At 37.4% G+C, this 23,026-nt stretch overlaps 1 protein-coding gene across 1 annotated transcript; it reads right to left on the reverse strand.

Annotated features, from left to right (window-relative positions):
• Window positions 1-3,025: 3,025 nt before the first annotated feature.
• LOC139863883 (uncharacterized mitochondrial protein AtMg00300-like) lies at window positions 3,026-3,583 on the reverse strand. The gene is made up of 2 exons (XM_071852484.1): window positions 3,545-3,583; window positions 3,026-3,433 (listed from the first exon to the last, which is right to left on the reverse strand). Exons 1-2 carry the CDS (start codon window positions 3,581-3,583, stop codon window positions 3,026-3,028), a joined length of 447 nt encoding a protein of 148 aa, XP_071708585.1.
• Between the last annotated feature and the right edge of the window lie 19,443 nt (window positions 3,584-23,026).

Raw genomic sequence — 23,026 nt, forward strand, 5'->3', positions numbered from 1 at the left:
TCTTACCGACTTCGAAACGGAATTCGAGGAAACCGTGCAAGCGCAAGGAAATACTATACTTGAGTTCGTGGATGAGACTGAGTCCGAACCTGAGATGGAATCCGAACTGGAGGAAGAGCCAGAAGAGGAATAAGAAGAGGAATCGAAAGAGGAACCTGGGGCGAATCCCGAGAAGGACCCGGAACCCGAATCCGAACCTAAACCCAATCTACCCGATCCACCTACTGGTACTAAATCACCTATCAGAGGTCCCTATTTTTCTAACCCCTACGGAACAAGAGGCCACCGTAGGATACCGAAAGGACCTGCCCGACGCAATAACCCATTTTGGAAGAGTTTTCATTATGACAGCCAATCACTTAAGATGTGTCATCATTACCATCCCTATGATGCATCTACTTATGAACCTAACACCTCTACTGCTGCTGCTAATGATAACAATACCGATGAACTTAGGTCAAGAGTTGAGAACCTGGAAAAGATGGTCGAGTACCTATTGAAGGAACTTCAGAAACCGAAATAGAGCTGCTTATTTGAACTTGTTCCACTTTACTAGATACTATTTTATATTTTTGTTTATTACTTTGTATTCACACATACATTACTAGACGTGGTTTTGCTTTTATGGTTTTTACATAATGACTTTGTGGTTGTTGATATGCCTGAAGATAAGGTTGTACCCATTGTTTTAGGTAGACCATTTTTAGCAACTGCAGGTGCATTAACTGACTGGAGAACTTGTAAATTGATTTTGAGGGATAGAGGTAAGACTTTGAGTTTTCACACAAAGTTTAGTGTTAAACCACTACCCACACCCAATGATTCTGTGAATGTGCTGACTAGTGAAACTGATAATGTTAAAACTGAGACTAGTAGAAATCCTAAGTATGGGGGTGGAGTTGTTAAAGAAAAACTTGTGGTTAAACCGTCCGATGATAGAGTTGTTTATTGGTCCATGAGAAGGTTATATGGGCGGGTTAAGAAAGCGAGGAATGAGAAAGATGAACATATAAGACTCCGGATAGTTTCTAATTTATTTGAAAAAGAGAAGGAAAAGTTGAGGGAACTGACTAGGGAGTCAAGGGCCGCGGATGATTGGATAATAAGCATGATAGGTGATGGTGGATTCTAGTACAAGACTCGTTAATAAACTTGCACAATGTATAATTTGTATAATGCATGTGTTTTAACACTAAAATTCCTAAATATTTGAAAAACCCGAAAATCCAATAATATTTTTCTTTTTGTGTTTTGTTTTGTGTAATTATTGTACGTACTATAATGTGATGACACTTGGCTTGAGTCTTATTTTTGAATAAATTGTTGAAAATTTGGGAATTTTAAAATTTTTTGGCTCATTAAAAAGCCAAGTGTAGTTATTTTATGAGGCAAATGTTATCACTTTTGTAAGTTAAATTGTGCAAGTACCTCAATGATTTTGTCGTCCTTATTTTGCGTGGGTGTGTGTGTAATAAGGAAGCAATGTCTTCCAGGGTATAAAAACCCAAAATTGTAGGATGATTCAAGTCCAACCAGAATGGAAGTAAAGTCTTCTGAATGCCCGTTTCACTTGGTGTGGTAGTCTTCCTAATCCACATCATTTCATACTGACATTGGTTTATGCATCATTTCACGATGTGTTACATCATAGCATCAGAAGAGGAGCCTTGAGCTTCACATTGTGTTTTCTTCTTTAGGAAGAGCAATGGCTTCGTGCTAGTGTTGCTTAGACAACATACGCCATGGTCAAAAGCCATGGTACCCCTTTTAAAATATGAGAATGTAGTATCTGCTTCCTACATTTTCTTAAAAATAGCATAAAAGCTAGATGCGTGGGAAGTGGGGTCCAAGGACCTTAAATAAAATAAACGAAATGTTTAAACACTTCTGGGAGAATCGAGTCCTCCCATTTATTTTGTGGAAGTCAAGTCTTCCAATGCTTGGAAGTAATTTCTTCCAAGTTAAGTTATGATTCAAAAAGACCTAAGCTTGAAAGTAAAGTCTTTCAAGTGTCGTGCACTAGACATCCCGATAAAATTTATACCCAAGGTAGTTTTCTTCCCATTGCCTTTGAACCGGGAGGTAGTTCATCCTAGATGATATACTGGGTTGGCAATTACCCGTGCAGTTATCCCAAAACCTGGATGGCTTTGAAATCACATAGCCTTTAAACCTTTAAATTTCTAGAAAACTTCTTTTGTGTAAAAACATAACTCGTTTTCCTATTCTTAAAATGCAAAAAATGTTTTTCTAAAGGTCTTGTTTTCCCTAAGGCCAAATTTTTCTTGGTTCCGCATATGGGTGTTCATAATCCCGGGTGTGAAGCTTGTGGGTGATTTTGAAGTTGATAATTGAAGAAAGTGACGTTTTGTTGAAGGCTTGAACCTTGCGATTGCTTGTTGAAGATTACACGTTTCAGTTATTTACTTATGAAGATTATAATTTTGTATCTTTACTCTATGATTATTGAAGACGCTTCGGGCATGTTAATCTTGTATCGAGTTTTACTATTTTGAAGATAGGCTTACTTGAGGACAAGCAAGGTTCAACACCCTCCTTATCACTAGCTCACACTATGTCCGGATTATCACCACTTTCCAAACCATCCCTAATTCTTTGGGAATTCGAAAACTCAACGGAGTTGTGGGTCTCATATTGATCAAATAAGCTGTCATATTAACCGCATCCGCCCAAAACAACTTAGGCAAACTGGGATGTAGTCTCATACTCTTAGCCCTTTCATTCAACGTACGATTCAAACGTTCGGCGACCCCATTGTGTTGCGGTATCTCCGGTACTGTTTTCAACATTTTAATACTAAGATTTGAACAATGGCATTTAAACTTAATACTACCATATTCTCCTCAATTACGCGACCTTTAGATTAATATCATTCTTTACCACAGGTTTCCTTTCACAAAAGAATTAAACACATCGAATTTAGCTTTAAGAAAATAAACCCATACGTTTCGAGTAGAGTCGAAGGTGACATAATAGCGAGAACCTCAGTTTGATTCTACACTAGTTAGACCAAACACATACCAAACACATCCGTATGAACTAGCTCTAATTTCTCTAACTTGGGCGCATTCCGCAATTCCTCAAAAGTCACTTTCTTTTGCTTCCCATAAACGCATGGCTCACAAAATCCAAGTTCCATATTTTTCAAATCCAGAATTCTCCTACTGGAAACAAGCACCTTCATACCCTTCTCACTAGTATGCCCGAGTATTTGGTGCCATAGAGTAGATTCGACCCCAACATCAATCGTAGCAACCATTGTGGCTTCATCAAACAGCTCAACTATATAAAGAGTTCCCATTTCATGTCTACGAACCACGCCACAACTACCTTTAACCACCTTACATTGTTGATTTTCGAAAGTAACTACATTACCTTCCTCATCTAATTGATCGACCGAGATAAGCTTCCTCTTAATTATCGGAATGTACCTCACGTATTTCAAAGTTTATTTAGATCCAAGACTAGTACTCAATATAACATCTTCAATGTCCGCAATATTTTTGTTGTTTGCCTATCTTACCTTACCTCGATATGACCGAAAATTCTTCATCACGCTCATAGTGGGAGAAGCTGTAAAGAAGCTCCCAAATGCAAAATCCAAGACTCCACCAAATTTTCAATGTTATATAAAAGTGCATCATCCATATCTTCCGCAGTCAAGTTCACACCTTTAGTAGGAGCATTCTTAGAATTACATTGATAATGCCCATTTTGATTTCATACCCAATAAATAGCTTCACTTCGGTCCTTAGATGGGTACCTCTTCTCAGACTTTCCCCTACTCTTCTTTTCCCTGTGATCAACTTTCCTACCACGGTTGTTAGTACTCAACAATAAACCGGATGAAAATTATCCCGAGTTTCTCCAACGAGTGTCTTCACCAAGAATTAAATCCCTTATTCCTTTGAATGTTAGCTTAGTAGTCCCCGCGCAGCTAACAAATGCGGTAACCTTACCCGACCAACTTTCCAGTAAAGATGAAAGAAAGATTAGCACCTATAGTTCATTATCAAACACAATTTCCATCTATGCTAGCCTCTATATAAGATTGTTGATCACGTTGATATGATTTGTTGCGCTCATACCTTCCTTCGTCTTCGTATTGAACAATTGACACATAAGAAAAACCTTATTAGGGGTGTTAGGTTTTTCGTACACGTTGGAGAGAACCTTCAAACAATCGAATCGACTAATTCATTGTAACATCCCACGTTTTTTCGTTAAATTTATTTTAACACCGTCTTTTTTTTTAGATAATACCTTCCGTTATCTAAATTCGTACCTTTCGTTGACTAACATTCGTGATATTTCCGTTATTTGATTATAATATCACTCGTTTACTCTAACGTTTTAAAATATTCATTTGGTTAATTCACGCACTCGCTTTCAAAATTGAGGGACCAAAGTTGTCAAGTGGGCAAACTAGTTGACTAGGTCAACTAGTCAACCCACTCTTTCCACCATTCATTTCCATCCATCTCCTACTTTCTTTTTCTCTCTAGTCACCAAGAACATCATCTTCAACCAACTCACTAATTCATCATCTAAATCGGATTTAGCAAGCAAACATCAAAACAAATTACATATTTGGAATCCTCTCTTCATCCTCTTCGATTTGGTACAAATTTCATAGCTTGGGGTAAGGTTTCTAAAAACACTAGATTTCTCTAAATTCGTTTTATATACTTGAAATGGTGTTAATTAGTGTCTATGGCTCAAGTATAACATGAATATATGTTTTGTTTGCTCGATTTGTTGTTTTTGGAGTAACTAGCATGAACTTGAAATGGGTGTGCTTAATCCTTGATTTTGGTTGATTAAATGTTGTTTAAATGTTAAAGTTCATGTATTAAATGTGTTACTAGCATCATTAGCTTCATTTTAATGTGTAGGTTGATTTAGAAAAGCTTCATTTACAAAATGGTTGAATTCATGATTTTGATTAGAGTTTGATGAACTCTAAAACGAACTTTTGATGCTTTGAATGCCATGAAATGTTATTAGTTAGTGATTAGTTGTAATGTATGTTTCAATACCTTCAAAACGGTATATCATATGTGTGAATTGGATTCCCGAGTCAAGAAATGCGTTTTATGAACTTGAAACGTTGATTTTAAACGTTTAATGATCATTTATTGAGATTTCCTTTGTTGTTAATGATGGAATTGAATGATGAAATGTGTTTAGTTGTATTCCACTTTAAATTACCTTTCCAATGATATTTTGAATGTTAACGAGTCAAAATTTATGATCGTTTGAAGTTGAAATCGTCTAATTGATAAACTGCCCCAGAATGGCTGATGCAGGTGCAGATGCGGCGCATCTGCCTCAGATGCAGCGCATCTGAGGCAGACTGCCCAAAAATGTCAAATTTCGCTTAATTCTAAGTATGCTACGCACCCCCGATCAATATGAAACTTGGCCAACATGCTTATACATGACTTCTAAGCTCAGGAAAATAGTTCGAGACCCGACCCGACCCCCGTTGACTTTGACCAAGTTTGACTTTTGGTCAAACTTAACAAAACACTTATGCAATCGTTCTAATCTTATTTTATACTTGATTCTTGCATGAAACTTGACAACGTGATTCACATGCTATATAATCGAGTCGTAACGAGCCATAGGACTAATTGAACACATTTCGCCCGACCTTGTGTCGTAACCGGTTAATTGATACAACTTACTTGTTTAGGTCAAGACTAAGCAAATTTCATGCACACGTTTACTTTGTGAAGTACATTTATACTCGTGCACTCGAGGTGAGATCATAGTCCCATCTTTCAACAACTTTTATACTTTAAATCATGGGATGAGAAACATGTACAGTTTTATACTACATACTTTTATACTTTGAACACAAGTACGGAAAACAAACATTCCACAGCGAGTTAGAACAAAAATCCTCAATTCGATTATCATTAGTTACACTTGCAGGGTGTAAGCGAGAACTTATATTGTGTGGCCATACGGGTTTGACAAACCCTCATTACGGATGGTTCACTACCGTCTACGGATGAAATATATTTTCGAGAAACAGTGTATATTCTAACACTATTGTGATGGGGTTCTATGGAAGGAAATGTTAAGTCTTGATAATTGGGTGCTCGCGAACAATACTTTTGGAATGCAAACGATTTTGATAATCAACTATGGGAATACTAAATCTTGTGGTTCAAAAACAACGTTTACAAATACACCTATGATTTCACCAACGTTTTTCGTTGACATTTTTCTATATGTTTCTCAGATTCATACTCGGCTACTTGATACATTCTTCCACACACTTTTATTACTTGCTTGAGGTCAAGCATACATACATACATACGCTAGTGATAGCACATTTGGATTCAAACTTTTGTCTACATACATACGCTATTTATAGCAGCCGTGATTTTAAACTTATTATGTCGCAAGTTATTTCATTTATACTTTATACTTTTGTAAACTTAAACTGGTTGTCGAACTGTTTGGTAAACTAAACTTTGCAAGTCTTGTGCGATTCAAATGAATGCGACATAATTTTGGTCAAACGTGTCTCATATAGTGACTATAACCACGCAACGGGACCTAAGTTAGCTGTGCCGTCAATGACGATTTTGTCGGGTCGCTACAGATGGTATCAGATCTGGTTTAACCTTAGCCGTAAAGGTAGTCACGCGCGCCGGCAGTAAGGCCGGGCACTCATACGGAGTATGCTTTTTGGCGGGTTAATCGTAGAGGGGGTTCTCACAGTGTTACCTATGACGAAGCATTGGCACTTACCCCTTGCGATCCCTTGGAATTTGAGGGTTGGCAGTTTGGCAGAAATGCAGGCCTTAAAGTCAGTGTCTGAGGTACACTCAGTGGTCACCAAGCGGTTAGCTGGAAAGGCACTGGGTGGGTTTCTACCCCATCTGTCATTACAGATGGTATCAGAGCGTTGGTTGTAGGGAACTAGGATGTGAATTAGTGTGTCTGACAGAGTCGTTAGGACGCATTAGTGAATCTAGACTACAACCGGATAGTTAATCATTGCATTCTGAAATACATTTGCTATAGATAGCACTTACTTGACTACTTGTGCATTATACTTGAATCATTCTTAGGCAAACTTTTTAATGGTACCAAGTTTTCATCATACGAACTCGTATTCTGCAACTTTCTGGTAAAACGCGTAAATTCAAGATTCATACACATATGGATGACGACGACTTCATTAGTCACACTTGTTCGGGAACTCTGTCTCCTGGATTGTTATTCGCCACCGTTTCAACTTACTGTCGGTTTCCCACCGGTGTTTCTTACTATCTACTTTTTCGTGTTACTACCATCACTACTCTAGGTGAGTATCGTCGTCACTACTTATCACTACGGTTGCGTACTATTCGTTATCATGATGCATTACTCTTTTAGTACCTAAATGCATTATTGTTTGACTTGAACTACATTGACGTGAACAATCATTTATACACTTCCCTCGGAGAATGCTTCTTTAGAGTTGCACTAATTCTTTCGATTCAATACGAGTCACGTTAGAGACGTCATTACACTTTGTTTATTTTAAATTTTCACGATTACACGAACTTGATTCTATGGAGTGATGTGGGAATGGAGGTATGAGTTAGCGTAATATAACGTCATTTGATCAACATAGTTATGTTACGGTAAGTCATACCAAAGTTCTAATGACACGTAATGGTGGTTGGACTCGATCAATCTAATCACCACCATGTGCCATGTATATGACTTCACTTTTCTTGTTTGGATATCCGAAAACTCCGAGAATATTGATAACAACCATACCCGGGACACATCTTCGATTATTGTCGAACCATATTTATGCTTCCGAATGAATGGAAAATTCTTTCAACTTCAAACATATGTTATACGTGTATACTATCTCGTCTTCGCACGGTTTCATCGACGAACTACAATATGCTTGATATGCCCACATCGAGGCGGAAATTTCTCTCGTATTACACTCGTACTTCCGTTTAAGGAAATTATTTTATCTAAATTCTCAATAGAGGGAGAGACTCTTCACGTTATACTAGTATTCACCACGAGGGTGAATAGTCCTAACGAACTTTTTCGGAAACCGATAAATTTTTCGCGGCTCGAAATTCTCGAGAAATAGAAACTTGTTCTAACAAACGTTTTTAAGTCCTAACAAACTTGTTCGAATATACCTTACAAAAATGTACCTCGTCTCGGATCGATATTCTCGTTTCACTTCTAGATTTTGGAGTGCCTTACAAAAAAAGAATCGGGACCACGTTTAGACATGAGCACCGCGTATCACCCATAAACCGACGAACAAAGCAAATCTTATGTGACCGAAAACGTCATTCTCCTTTTGTAGAACCAAGTAAATGATAATCGAATCACCAGACCCGCACTCATTCATGAAATAACCGTTAAAATCGTTCAAATCCAAGAAAGGCTCAAGACGGCTCGTAATCGCCACTATGCCGATGTTAGACGTAAACATCTCGAATTCCAAGTGGGTAATCGCGCAACGTTAAAAGTCGCACCTTAGAAAGGTGTAATCCATTTCGGGAAACGTAAAAAGAAAAATCCGCGATATTTGATCCTTTTAAAAATCTTGGGGTGTTTTGGACCCGTTGTTAGTCGTTTAGATTTTCCGACTCATTTGAGTCCCCGTTCACCCTATGTTACATGTATCAAACTTAAAGAAGTGTCTTGTGGAACGAGAACTTGCTATCCTTTTCGACGAGCTTACTATCGATGATTAACTTCACTTCCTAAGAGGACCGGTTGAAACTATGAATCGTGAAACCAAATTTTGAAACAACGTAAAAATCCCGACTATCGAAGTTCTTTGAAATACCCAAGGAAGTACCCTCATTTATTCATAGAATTGGCAACGCAAGATTTTAAGGAAGAAACGACAACTACTACTTCTAACTAAATTTCGGGATGAAATTTCTTTTAAGGTGTAGGTAATGTAACATCCCGCGTTTTTCCGTTAAATTTATTTTAACACCGTCTTTTTTTTTAGATAATACCTTCCGTTATCTAAATTCGTACCTTTCGTTGACTAACATTCGTGATATTTCCGTTATTTGATTATAATATCACTCGTTTACTCTAACGTTTAAAAATATTCGTTTGGTTAATTCACGCACCCGCTTTCAAAATTGAGAGACCGAAGTTGTCAAGTGGGCAAACTAGTTGACTAGGTCAACTAGTCAACCCACTCTTTCCACTATTCATTTCCATCCATCTCCTTCTTCCTTTTTCTCTCTAGTCACCAAGAACATTATCTTCAACCAACTCACTAATTCATCATCTAAATCGGATTTAGCAAGCAAATATCAAAACAAATTACATATTTGGAATCCTCTCTTCATCCTCTTCGATTTGGTACAAATTTCATAGCTTGGGGTAAGGTTTCTAAAAACACTAGATTTCTCTAAATTCATTTTATATACTTGAAATGGTGTTAATTAGTGTCTATGGCTCAAGTATAACATGAATATATGTTTTGTTTGCTCGATTTGTTGTTTTTGGAGTAACTAGCATAAACTTGAAATGGGTGTGCTTAATCCTTGATTTTGGTTGATTAAATGTTGTTTAAATATTAAAGTTCATGTATTAAATGTGTTACTAGCATCATCAACTTCATTTTAATGTGTAGGTTGATTTAGAAAAGCTTCATTTACAAAATGGTTGAATTCATGATTTTGATTAGGGTTTGATGAACTCTAAAACGAACTTTTGATGCTTTGAATGCCATGAAATGTTATTAGTTAGTGATTAGTTGTAATGTATGTTTCAATACCATCAAAACGGCATATCATATGTGTGAATTGGATTCCCGAGTCAAGAAATACGTTTTATGAACTTGAAACGTTGATTTTGAACGTTTAATGATCATTTATTGAGATTTCCTTTATTTTTAATGATGGAATTGATTGCTGAAATGTATTTAGTTTTATTCCTCTTTAAATTACCTTTCCAACGATATAAGATACAAGTTTTGAATGTTAACGAGTCAAAAGTTATGATCGTTTGAAGTTGAAATCGTCTAAGTGATAAACTGCCCCAGAATGGCTGATGCAGGTGCAGATGCGGCGCATCTGCCTCAGATGCGGCGCATCTGAGGCAGACTGCCCAAAAATGTCAAATTTCGCTTAATTCTAAGTATGCTACGCAGCCCCGATCAATATGAAACTTAGCCAACATGCTTATACATGACTTCTAAGCTCAGGAAAATAGTTCGGGACCCGACCCGACCCCGTTGACTTTTTCATTGACTTTGACCAAGTTTGACTTTTAGTCAAACTTAACCAAACACTTATGCAATCATTCTAATCTTATTTTATACTTGATTCTTGCATGAAACTTGACAACGTGATTCATATGCTATATAATCGAGTCATAACGAGCCATAGGACTAATTGAACACATTTCGCCCGACCTTGTGTCGTAACCGGTTAATTGATACAACTTACTTGTTTAGGTCAAGTCTAAGTAAATTTCATGCACACATTTACTTTGTGAAGTACATTTATACTCGTGCACTCGAGGTGAGATCATAGTCCCATCTTTCAACAACTTTTATACTTTAAATCATGGGATGAGAAACATGTACAGTTTTATACTACATACTTTTATAGTTTGAACACAAGTACGGAAAACAAATATTCCACAGCGAGTTAGAACAAAAATCCTCAATTCGATTATCGTTAGTTACACTTGCAGGGTGTAAGCGAGAACTTATATTGTGTGGCCATACGGGTTTGACAAACCCTCATTACGGACGGTTCACTACCGTCTACGGATGAAATATATTTTCGAGAAACAGTGTATGTTCTAACACTATTGTGATTGGGTTCTATGGAAGGAAACGTTAAGTCTTGATAATTGGGTGCTCGCGAACAATACTTTTGGAATGCAAATGATTTTGATAATCAACTATGGGAATACTAAATCTTGTGGTTCAAAAACAACGTTTACAAATACACCTATGATTTCACCAAAGTTTTTCGTTGATAGTTTTCTATATGTTTCTCAGGTTCATACTCGGCTACTTGATACATGCTTCCGCACACTTTGATTAGTTGCTTGAGGTCAAGCATACATACATACATACGCTAGTGATAGCACATTTGGATTCAAACTTTTGTCTACATACATACGCTATTTATAGCAACCATGATTTTAAACTTATTATGTCGCAAGTTATTTCATTTATACTTTATACTTTTGTAAACTTAAACTGGTTGTCGAACTGTTTGGTAAACTAAACTTTGCAAGTCTTGTGCGATTCAAATGAATACGACATAATTTTGGTCAAACGCGTCTCATATAGGGACTATAACCACGCAACGGGACCTAAGTTAGCGGCGCCGTCAATGACGATTTTGTCGGGTCGCTACATTCATAACGTTGCCAACAACGTTCTTAGCAAATGCAAGACGAACGACACCTAAAGCTTGGCTGTAGCGACCCGACAAAATCGACATTGACGGCGCCGTCTACTTAGGTCCCGTTACGCTATCATAATTCTTTAAAACAACGTTTGACCAAAATATGTCGCATTCATTTCAAATGTAAAGATGTTTCAAAGTTTACAAAGTAGTTCAACGACTAACATGTTACAACGTTTTAAAGTACAATTGAAACCTATGCGATACAATTTAAAGTAAAGTCAAAAGACGCTCCATGTATGCATGTATACTCGACATCTAAGCAAGTATCAAAATAGTGTGCGGAAGCATGAATCACTTAGCATTCAAGGACCTGAGAAAAACATAGAAAATCTGTCAACGAAAACGTTGGTGAAATCATAGGTTTAGTAAGTATATTGTATTGAACCACAAGATTTAGTATTAATTGATTATCCAAATCATTTACATTCCAAAAGATGTTGTTTGTATCACGAGCACCCAATTATCAAGGCTTAACTGAATGGTACCTCTGAATCATAGTGTTAGAACTACACTACATCTGAAAATATATTTCATCCGCTGACGGTAGCGAACCGTTAGAATGAGGGTTCATCAAACCCGTATGGCCACACAACATAAGTTCTCGCTTACACCCTACAAGTGTAACTAATGATAATTGGACTTGAGGATTTTTGTTCTAACTCGCACGTAGAATGTTTGTTTTCGTACTTGTGTTCACTTTGTAAAATGAAAAGTTTATGTTTTCTCATCCCAAGTATAAGTATAACAGAGTAAAAGTGGGACTATGATCTCACCTTGAGTGCACGAGTATAAAGGTACTTCACAAAGTAACGTGTGCAAGAACGAATACTAGTCTTGACCTAAACAAGTAGGTTGTATCAATAACGGTAAATCACGGTTGGTCAAAGTTGTTCAATTAGTCCTATGGCTCGTTACGACTCGATTATATAGCATGTGAATCAAATTGTCAAGTTTCACGCAACAATCAAGTATAAGGGAAAGGTTATAACGTTTAAGCAAAGCATTGGTTAAGTTTGAACAAAAGTCAACTTTGGTCAAGTCAACGTCAACGAAAAAGTCAACACGTTCGGGTCGGGTCTCGGACAATTTTTCTAAGCTAATTAATCATATATGAGCATGTTAGAACAAGTTACATGTTAATCGGAGGTGCGTAGCATAGTTAGAATTAAACATGGAAATGCAAAGTTAAACAGCCCCCAAACCAGGCAAATGCCACGCCGCGCCGAAGGATGGCCGCGCCGCGCCACTACACGTGAGCTGATCCTGGCTGTTTCAAATGTTCAAGTCTCGAACCAAACTTCATTTAAACATAACTAATGAACCGTAAACACTTAAAATGCATGCCATACATCGTTGGAAAGGTAATTTAACGAGGAATACAACTAAACACATTTCATTAACCAAAAACATCATTTACAATAATCAAATCCAAGTTGAATGTTCATTGAATGTTCATCATAAATTCTTCAAGTTCATAAATGCATTTTGATGATTCGGGAAATAAATACACACATATAATACGCCATTTCGTATGTAATTATGCATACAATACTATTAAACACTTACAAACAACATTTCAAAGCATTCAATGCATCAAAATCCACATTTAAGGCTACCAAACCCTAAGCAAAAATCATAAATTCATCAATCATGTTATTAAAGTCTTTCTAAGTCAACCTACATACCAAATTGAAGCTAGTGATGCTAGTAACACATTTAATACATGAACTTTAACATTTAAACAACATTTAATCAACTAAAACTCAAGATTAAACACACCCATTTTCAAGTTCATGCTAGTTACTCAAAATAACAAGATCGAGCAAGTAAATCACATATTCATGTTAGACTTGAGCCATAGACACTAATTAACACTTTTATAAGTCAAAAACATCAAGAACAAGGAATCTAGAGTTTTTTGAAAGTTACCAAAAGAGATGAAGTTGGTATGGAATTGAAGAGGAAGATGCAAGGATTCAAAATATGTAATTTGTTTTGAAGAACGCTTGCTAGATCGAATTTAGATGATGAATCTTTGATTGGGTGTTTGAGAGCAAAAAGTGGAAGTAAAATAGAAGATTGGGAGGTGAATGAGTGAGCGGAGGAGAAGGGTTTGACTAGTTGACCTAGTCAAATCTTTGGTGCCTTGGCAAGTTTAGTCCCTCGAGTTTCAAAGCGGGTGCGTGAATTAACCAAAAAAATTACCTTAAATACGTAGAGTAAACGAGAGATGTTATAATTAAATAACGGACTTTAAAATAAATAAACGGAAAGTAATCAGAAAAAGGCAGGTTGTTACATTACCTACTCCTTAAAAGAAATTTCGTCCCGAAATTTAAGTAGATGTGGTGGTCGTTGTTTCTTCCCCGAGACCTTGCATTGCAACTTCTACGAATAAATGAGGGTACTTCCTTTTCATTTGATCTTGTCTTTCCCATGTAAACTCGGGTCCCCTTTTGGCATTCCAACGAACTTTAACGATTGAGATTTTACTTTGTTTTAGCATCTTGATGGAATGATCCACAATTTCAACCGGTTCTTCTACGAAGTGAAGTTTATCATCAATAGTAAGCTCTTCGAGAGGGATGCTGAGTTTGGGTTTGGCAAGGCACTTCTTCAAGTTTGATACATGGAAAGTAGGATGAACGGTGCTCAATTGAGTCGGAAGATCCAATACGCTCCAAGATGTCAAAAGGACCAATATATCGCGGATTTAGTTTTCCCCGCTTCCCAAAATGGATTACACCTTTCCAAGGTGCGACTTTTAACATTACACGGTAACCCACTTGGAATTCGAGATCTTTACGTCTAATGTTGGCATAGCTCCTTTGACGACTACGGGCCATCCTGAGCCTCTCTCAGATTTAAACGATCTTCTCAGTTGTTTCGTGAATGAGTTCGGATCCAGTGATTTACTTGTCACCTACTTCGGCCCAAAAAATAGGAGAACGACATTTGCGGCCATATAAAGCTTCGAAAGGTGCGGTTTTGATACTCGTGTGATAACTATTGTTGTAAGAGAATTCGGTGAGAGGCAAATGCTTTTCCCAAGCTTTTCCGAAGCTGATAACGCAAGCTCGTAGCATGTCTTCCAATGTTTGAATCATGTGTTCGCTTTGTCCGTCAGTTTGCGGGTGATATGCGGTACTCATGTCCAAACGCGTTCCCAAGGCTTCTTGCAAAGCACCCCAAAATCTAGAAGCTAAACGAGCATCTCGGTCGGATATGATCGATAAGGGTACACCGTGACGGGTTACAATCTCTTTTATGTAAAGTTGTGCAAGTTTATCCATTTTGTCCGTTTCTTTCATGGCTAGGAAGTGGGCGGATTTGGTGAGATGGTCAATAATAACCCAAATGGTATCATAACCGCCCGCCGTTTTTGGTAGTTTTGTAATAAAGTCCATCGTTATTCTTTCCCACTTCCATTGTGGGATTTCGGGTTGTTGAAGTAACCCGGACGGACTTTGATGTTCGGATTTGACCTTGGAACAAGTTAAACACTTTGCAACATAAGTAGCAACGTCCCTTTTAATGTTCTGCCACCAATATTGTTCTTTGAGGTCGTGGTACATCTTATTGGCACCGGGATGAATCGAATACCTTGACTTACGGGAGTCGTCTAGAATAAGGCTTCGTAAATTCCCATAACTAGGCACCAAAATCCTTCCGGCAAAATATCGGAGTCCGGTCTCCTTAACTTCGAATCGAGAGACGAGAACGTTCAAGTGTTCGTATGAAATATTTTCATCCTTGAGAGCCTCATCTTGGGCTATACGAATTTGACTATTGAGGTTGGGGTGGATGGTGATGTTTAAGGCTCGGACACGAAGAGGCATTATTCTTTCCTTTCGACTTAAGGCATCGGCTACTACATTTGCCTTCCCGGGATGGTAACGAAGCTCACAATCGTAATCGTTCAAAGTTTCAATCCACCATCGTTGTCTCATGTTTAGTTATTTTTGATCGAAGATGTGTTGGAGGATTTTATGATCGGTGAAGATAGTACTTTTGGTTCCACAAAGATAGTGTCTCCACATTTTGAGTGCAAAGACAACGGCTCCGAGTTCAAGATCATGTGTCGTGTAGTTCCGTTCATGAATTTTTAATTATCGAGAGGCATAAGCAATGACTTTCTTTCGTTGAATCAATATACACGCAAAACCATGTTTCGAGGCATCACAATATACAAAACAAAATCATCATTGCCTTCGGGAAGAGACAAGATAGGAGCGGTGGTTAGCTTTTTCTTCAAGATTTGAAACGCGGACTCTTGTTCGGTTGTCCAGATGAATTTCCTTCCCTTGTGAGTTAACGCGGTTAGAGGACGAGCAACCAAGGAGAAATCTTTGATGAATCTACAATAATATCCGGCGAGGCCCAAGAATTGACGAATGTGAGTAGGAGTAGTAGGGGTTTCCCATTTACTAATGGCTTCGATTTTCGCGGGATCGACCTTAATACTTTGATCGCTTACAACATGACCAAGAAATTGAAATTCCTTCAATCAAAATACACACTTGGAGAATTTGGCATAGAGTCGTTCTTATCTCAAGAGTTCAAGAATGAGTCGGAGGTGTTTTTCGTGTTCTTCTTCGCTTTTAGAATAGACCAAAATATCATCGATGAATATAATAACGAATTTGTCGAGGTACGGCTTGCACACACAGTTCATAAGGTCAATGAACACTGCCAGTGCATTAGTTAACCCGATTGGCATTACAAGAAACTCATAACTACGATAACGAGTTCGGAAAGCAGTTTTGGAGACATCTTCCCCCTTAACCCTTAGTTGATGATAACCCGAGCGGAGATCGATTTTTGAATATACACAAGACCCTTGTAGTTGATCAAAGAGGTCATCGATGCATGGAAGAGGATATCGGTTCTTAACCGTCAATTTATTTAGTTCACGATAATCGATACACATTCGTAGGGATCCATCTTTCTTCTTAACGAATAAAATCGGAGCGCCCCATAGTGAATGGCTAGGTTGGATAAAACCACGGTCAAGTAGTTCTTGAATTTGACTTTGTAATTCTTGTATTTCGGATGGAGCAAGTCTATACAGTGTACGTGCTAGGGTGCGGTTCCCAGAATAAGATCGATTTGGAATTCAACCGATCGATGAGGTGGAAGACCCGACATTTCTTCGGGAAATACATCGGAAAAGTCACTAACAATTGGCACATCGTCGATATGCTTCTCCTCGGTCTCGACTTTCTTAACGTGGGCTAGGATCGTGAAACAACCTTTACGAAGTAATTTTTCAACCTTAAGGCACAAGACGAGGTTGAGTCCGGTGCAACTCTTGTCGCCATAGACAATCAAGGGTTCACCATTCTCGATAGGAATTCGGATTGCTTTAAGATCACAAAGGATGTGAGATTTTGTTTTGACTAACCAATTCATACCGATTATTACATCAAAACTCCCTAGTTCCATGGGTATCAAGTCAATTTCAAACTCTTTACCCAATAAGTTTAACGTACACCCCCGATAATATGTGTCAGCACTCAATAGTTTCTCGTCGGCCACTTCAATGGTATAAGTAGTATCTAGGGGGAGTGGTGGAGTGCAAAGAGTATGTGTCAAGGTCTTGGATACAAAGCTTTTATCGGTACCCGAATCGAATAAGCAAGAAACATAAGAGTTGTTGAGAAGGAACGTACCCGTGACTAGTTCATTGTCCTCCCGGGCCTCCTTTGTGTTAATGTTGAAAGCTCGGCCGCGTGCATTGGGTTTGACTTTATTCTTTGGGCACGCATTCTTAAAATGACCCGGTTGGCCACATTTGTAACAAACGCCTGTTTTTTGTGCATTGGGCCCCTTTTGAGCAACGGGAGCGGTATTTCTACAATCGTGGGCTACATGGCCACTTCTTTGACACTTGATGCAAAATGGTTTGCCACATTCACCAAGATGATGTTTGTGGCACTTGTTACAATAAGGTAGGTTTTCGGCATAACTCTTCTTGCCGTCGGAGGTGAAAGGATTCTTGGTGAAGTTGTTGTTATTGTAGTTGCTTGATTTGTGGGGCATCCCACTTTCTTTTGTTGCCACTCGATTTATCCTCAGCCTTAGGTGCCGGCACTTCAATTTCGTCCACCGTTTCTATCAATTGGCCGGCCATCTTTAAAGCTTCTTGTAGGTTAGCGGGTTTGGATGACATTACCCCGTGTTTAATGCTCTTAGGGAGGCCATCCATGTAAAGTTCAACCCTTAGAGACTCGGGATTCACAAGGTTTGGACACATCAAGGCTAGCTCGGCAAATCGTTGATTATAGGCCTTGAGGTCATTTCGGACCGCCTTTAAATTTCTTAGCTCGTGTACAAGCCTTCGAGTCTCTTCACATGGGAAGTATTCGGTGATCATCTTTTCCCTTAAATCGGCCCAAAAGAGTGCGTGAACTTCAACGGTACCCACCGATTGCACATACGTGTTCCACCAAGTGAGAGCGATACCGGAGAAAGTGTGAGTGGAATACTTAACCTTGTCTTGGTCCCGACAACCGCTTATGCTAAAAACGGCTTCCGTTTGCTCAAACCATCGAGTGAGAGCAACCGGTCCCGCGGATCCATCGAAAGTGTGAGGTTTGCACCCCATGAAATTTTTGTAGGAGCATCCCTCGTTTGAATTACCGGCTCCATGGTTGTTGTTGTTTTGATTGTTGGTATTGTTGTTGTTGGAGGAGGAGTGACCGGCCATGCCGCATCTACGGCAGTGGCTATCATTCGTTGAAGAGCTTGTTTGGGAGTTTCAGGAGGAGCGCGCCAACGAGCCATTGTTCCTTCAAGACACAAGAATATCGTTGATTAGTATTCTCAATAATACTAATCGGGATATGGAATAAAGATAGAGAGAAAATTTTCCTTGACCCGCCCTAAATTCTGTATGTCGTAATGTCAGAACGTCCATATGAGTCACCGTAATATAATCCCGGCAATTATATTACCCTAATTCACATGTGCATTTAACATTACTTCATAGAGTCAAGATGGCGTGTCAATCAAATCAACAACGTGAGATTAAGATGGAATAAGAGTTAAATATGAATAGAAGAGTTCAAGTATAAATGCACAAGTAGTCAAGTAAGTCCTACTTCAAGTCTATATGCCGGTTGTAGTCTATACTCACTAATGCACCCTATGACTCGGGGTTGACACCAATGAACTCTAAATCCCTACAACCAACGTTCTGATACCATCAGTAGTAACCCGACAAAATCGTCATTGACGGCGGCGTCTACTTAGGTCCCGTTACATGGTCATAAGTCTTTAAAATAACGTTTGACCAAAATATGTCGCATTCATTTCAAATGTAAAGATGTTTCAAAGTTTACAAAATAGTTCAACGACTAACATGTTACAATGTTTTAAAGTACAATTGAAACTTATGCGATACAATTTAAAGTAAAGTCAAAAGACGCTCCATGTATGCATGTATACTCAACATCCAAGCAAGTATTAAAATAGTGTGCGGAAGCATGAATCACTTAGCATTCAAGGACCTGAGAAAAACATAGAAAATCTGTCAACGAAAATGTTGGTGAAATCATAGGTTTAGTAAGTATATTGTATTGAAACCACAAGATTTAGTATAAATTGATTATCCAAATCGTTTACATTCCAAAAGATGTTGTTTGTATCACGAGCACCCAATTATCAAGGCTTAACTGAATGGTACCTCTGAATCATAGTGTTAGAACCACACTACACCCGAAAATATATTTCATCCGCTGACGGTAGCGAACCGTCCGAATGAGGGTTCGTTAAACCCGTATGGCCACACAACATAAGTTCTCGCTTACACCCTACAAGTGTAACTAATGATAATTGGACTTGAGGATTTTTGTTCTAACTCGCACGTAGAATGTTTATTTTCGTACTTGTGTTCACTTTGAAAAACAAAACGTTTATGTTTTCTCATCCCAAGTATAAGTATAAAAGAGTAAAAGTGGGACTATGATCTTACCTTGAGTGCACGAGTATAAAGGTACTTCACAAAGTAACGCATGCAAGAAAGAATGCTAGTCTTGACCTAAAAAAGTAAGTTGTATCAATAACGGTAAATCACGGTTGGTCAAAGTTGTTCAATTAGTCCTATGGCTCGTTACGACTCGATTATATAGCATGTGAATCAAATTGTCAAGTTTCACTCAAGAATCAAGTATAAGGGAAAGGTTATAACGTTTAAGCAAAGAATTGGTTAAGTTTGAACAAAAGTCAACTTTGGTCTAGTAAAAGTCAACGGAAAAGTCAACACGTTCGGGTCGGGTCTCGGACAATTTTTCTAAGCTAATTAATCATATATGAGCATGTTAGAACAAGTTACATGTTGATCGGAGGTGCGTAGCATAGTTAGAATTAAACGTGGAAATGTAAAGTTGAACAGCCCCCAAACCTGGCAAATGCCGCGCCGCGCCGAGGGATGGCCCCGCCGCGCCACTACACGTGAGCTGTTTCCTGGCTGTTTCAAATGTTCAAGTCTCGAACCAAACTTCATTTAAACATAACTAATGAACCGTAAACACTTAAAACGCATGCCATACATCGTTGGAAAGGTAATTTAACGAGGAATACAACTAAACACATTTCATTAACCAAAAACATCATTTACAATAATCAAATCCAAGTTGAATGTTCATTGAATGTTCATCATAAATGCTTCAAGTTCATAAATGCATTTTGATGATTCGGAAAATAAATGCACACATATTGAAATGTCCCGTTCTTATTGATTAAAAACGTTCCATATTAATTGATTTCGTTGCGAGGTTTTGACCTCTATATGAGACGTTTTTCAAAGACTGCATTCATTTTAAAACAAACCATAACCTTTATTTCATCAATAAAGGTTTAAAAAGCTTTACGTAGATTATCAAATAATGATAATCTAAAATATCCTGTTTACACACGACCATTACATAATGGTTTACAATACAAATATGTTACATCGAAATCAGTTTCTTGAATGCAGTTTTTACACAATATCATACAAACATGGACTCCAAATCTCGTCCTTATTTAAGTATGCGACAGCGGAAGCTCTTAATATTCACCTGAGAATAAACATGCTTTAAACGTCAACAAAAATGTTGGTGAGTTATAGGTTTAACCTATATATATCAAATCGTAACAATAGACCACAAGATTTCATATTTCAATACACATCCCATACATAGAGATAAAAATCATTCATAAGGTGAACACCTGGTAACCGACATTAACAAGATGCATATATAAGAATATCCCCATCATTCCGGGACACCCTTCGGATATGATATAAATTTTGAAGTACTAAAGCATCCGGTACTTTGGATGGGGTTTGTTAGGCCCAATAGATCTATCTTTAGAGTTCGCGTCAATTAGGGTGTCTGTTCCCTAATTCTTAGATTGCCAGACTTAATAAAAAGGGGCATATTCGATTTCGATAATTCAACCATAGAATGTAGTTTCATGTACTTGTGTCTATTTTGTAAATCATTTATAAAACCTGCATGTATTCTCATCCCAAAAATATTAGATTTTAAAAGTGGGACTATAACTCACTTTCACAGATTTTTACTTCGTCGGGAAGTAAGACTTGGCCACTGGTTGATTCACGAACCTATAACAATATATACATATATATCAAAGTATGTTCAAAATATATTTACAACACTTTTAATATATTTTGATGTTTTAAGTTTATTAAGTCAGCTGTCCTCGTTAGTAACCTACAACTAGTTGTCCACAGTTAGATGTACAGAAATAAATCGATAAATATTATCTTGAATCAATCCACGACCCAGTGTATACGTATCTCAGTATTGATCACAACTCAAACTATATATATTTTGGAATCAACCTCAACCCTGTATAGCTAACTCCAACATTCACATATAGAGTGTCTATGGTTGTTCCGAAATATATATAGATGTGTCGACATGATAGGTCGAAACATTGTATACGTGTCTATGGTATCTCAAGATTACATAATATACAATACAAGTTGATTAAGTTATGGTTGGAATAGATTTGTTACAAATTTTCACGTAGCTAAAATGAGAAAAATTATCCAATCTTGTTTTACCCATAACTTCTTCATTTTAAATCCGTTTTGAGTGAATCAAATTGCTATGGTTTCATATTGAACTCTATTTTATGAATCTAAACATAAAAAGTATAGTTTTATAGTCGGAAAAATAAGTTACAAGTCATTTTTGTAAAGGTAGTCATTTCAGTCGAAAGAACGACGTCTAGATGACCATTTTAGAAAACATACTTCCACTTTGAGTTTAACCATAATTTTTGGATATAGTTTCATGTTCATAATAAAAATCATTTTCTCAGAATAACAACTTTTAAATCAAAGTTTATCATAGTTTTTAATTAACTAACCCAAAACAGCCCGCGGTGTTACTACGACGGCGTAAATCCGGTTTTACGGTGTTTTTCGTGTTTCCAGGTTTTAAATCATTAAGTTAGCATATCATATAGATATAGAACATGTGTTTAGTTGATTTTAAAAGTCAAGTTAGAAGGATTAACTTTTGTTTGCGAACAAGTTTAGAATTAACTAAACTATGTTCTAGTGATTACAAGTTTAAACCTTCGAATAAGATAGCTTTATATGTATGAATCGAATGATGTTATGAACATCATTACTGCCTTAAGTTCCTTGGATAAACCTACTGGAAAAGAGAAAAATGGATCTAGCTTCAACGGATCCTTGGATGGCTCGAAGTTCTTGAAGCAGAATCATGACACGAAAACAAGTTCAAGTAAGATCATCACTTGAAATAAGATTGTTATAGTTATAGAAATTGAACCAAAGTTTGAATATGATTATTACCTTGTATTAGAATGATAACCTACTGTAAGAAACAAAGATTTCTTGAGGTTGGATGATCACCTTACAAGATTGGAAGTGAGCTAGCAAACTTGAAAGTATTCTTGATTTTATGTAACTAGAACTTGTAGAATATATGAAGAACACTTAGAACTTGAAGATAGAACTTGAGAGAGATCAATTAGATGAAGAAAATTGAAGAATGCAAGTGTTTGTAGGTGTTTTTAGTCGTTGGTGTATGCATTAGATATAAAGGATATGTAATTTTGTTTTCATGTAAATAAGTCATGAATGATTACTCATATTTTTGTAATTTTATGAGATATTTCATGCTAGTTGCAAAATGATGGTTCCCACATGTGTTAGGTGACTCACATGGGCTGCTAAGAGCTGATCATTGGAGTGTATATACCAATAGTACATACATCTAAAAGCTGTGTATTGTACGAGTACGAATACGGGTGCATACGAGTAGAATTGTTGATGAAACTGAACGAGGATGTAATTGTAAGCATTTTTGTTAAGTAGAAGTATTTTGATAAGTGTATTGAAGTCTTTAAAAAGTGTATAAATACATATTAAAACACTACATGTATATACATTTTAACTGAGTCGTTAAGTCATCGTTAGTCGTTACATGTAAGTGTTGTTTTGAAACCTTTAGGTTAACGATCTTGTTAAATGTTGTTAACCCAATGTTTATAATATCAAATGAGATTTTAAATTA

This window comes from Rutidosis leptorrhynchoides, chromosome 8, assembly GCF_046630445.1.
Source record: "Rutidosis leptorrhynchoides isolate AG116_Rl617_1_P2 chromosome 8, CSIRO_AGI_Rlap_v1, whole genome shotgun sequence".
Classification (NCBI taxonomy): domain Eukaryota; kingdom Viridiplantae; phylum Streptophyta; class Magnoliopsida; order Asterales; family Asteraceae; genus Rutidosis; species Rutidosis leptorrhynchoides.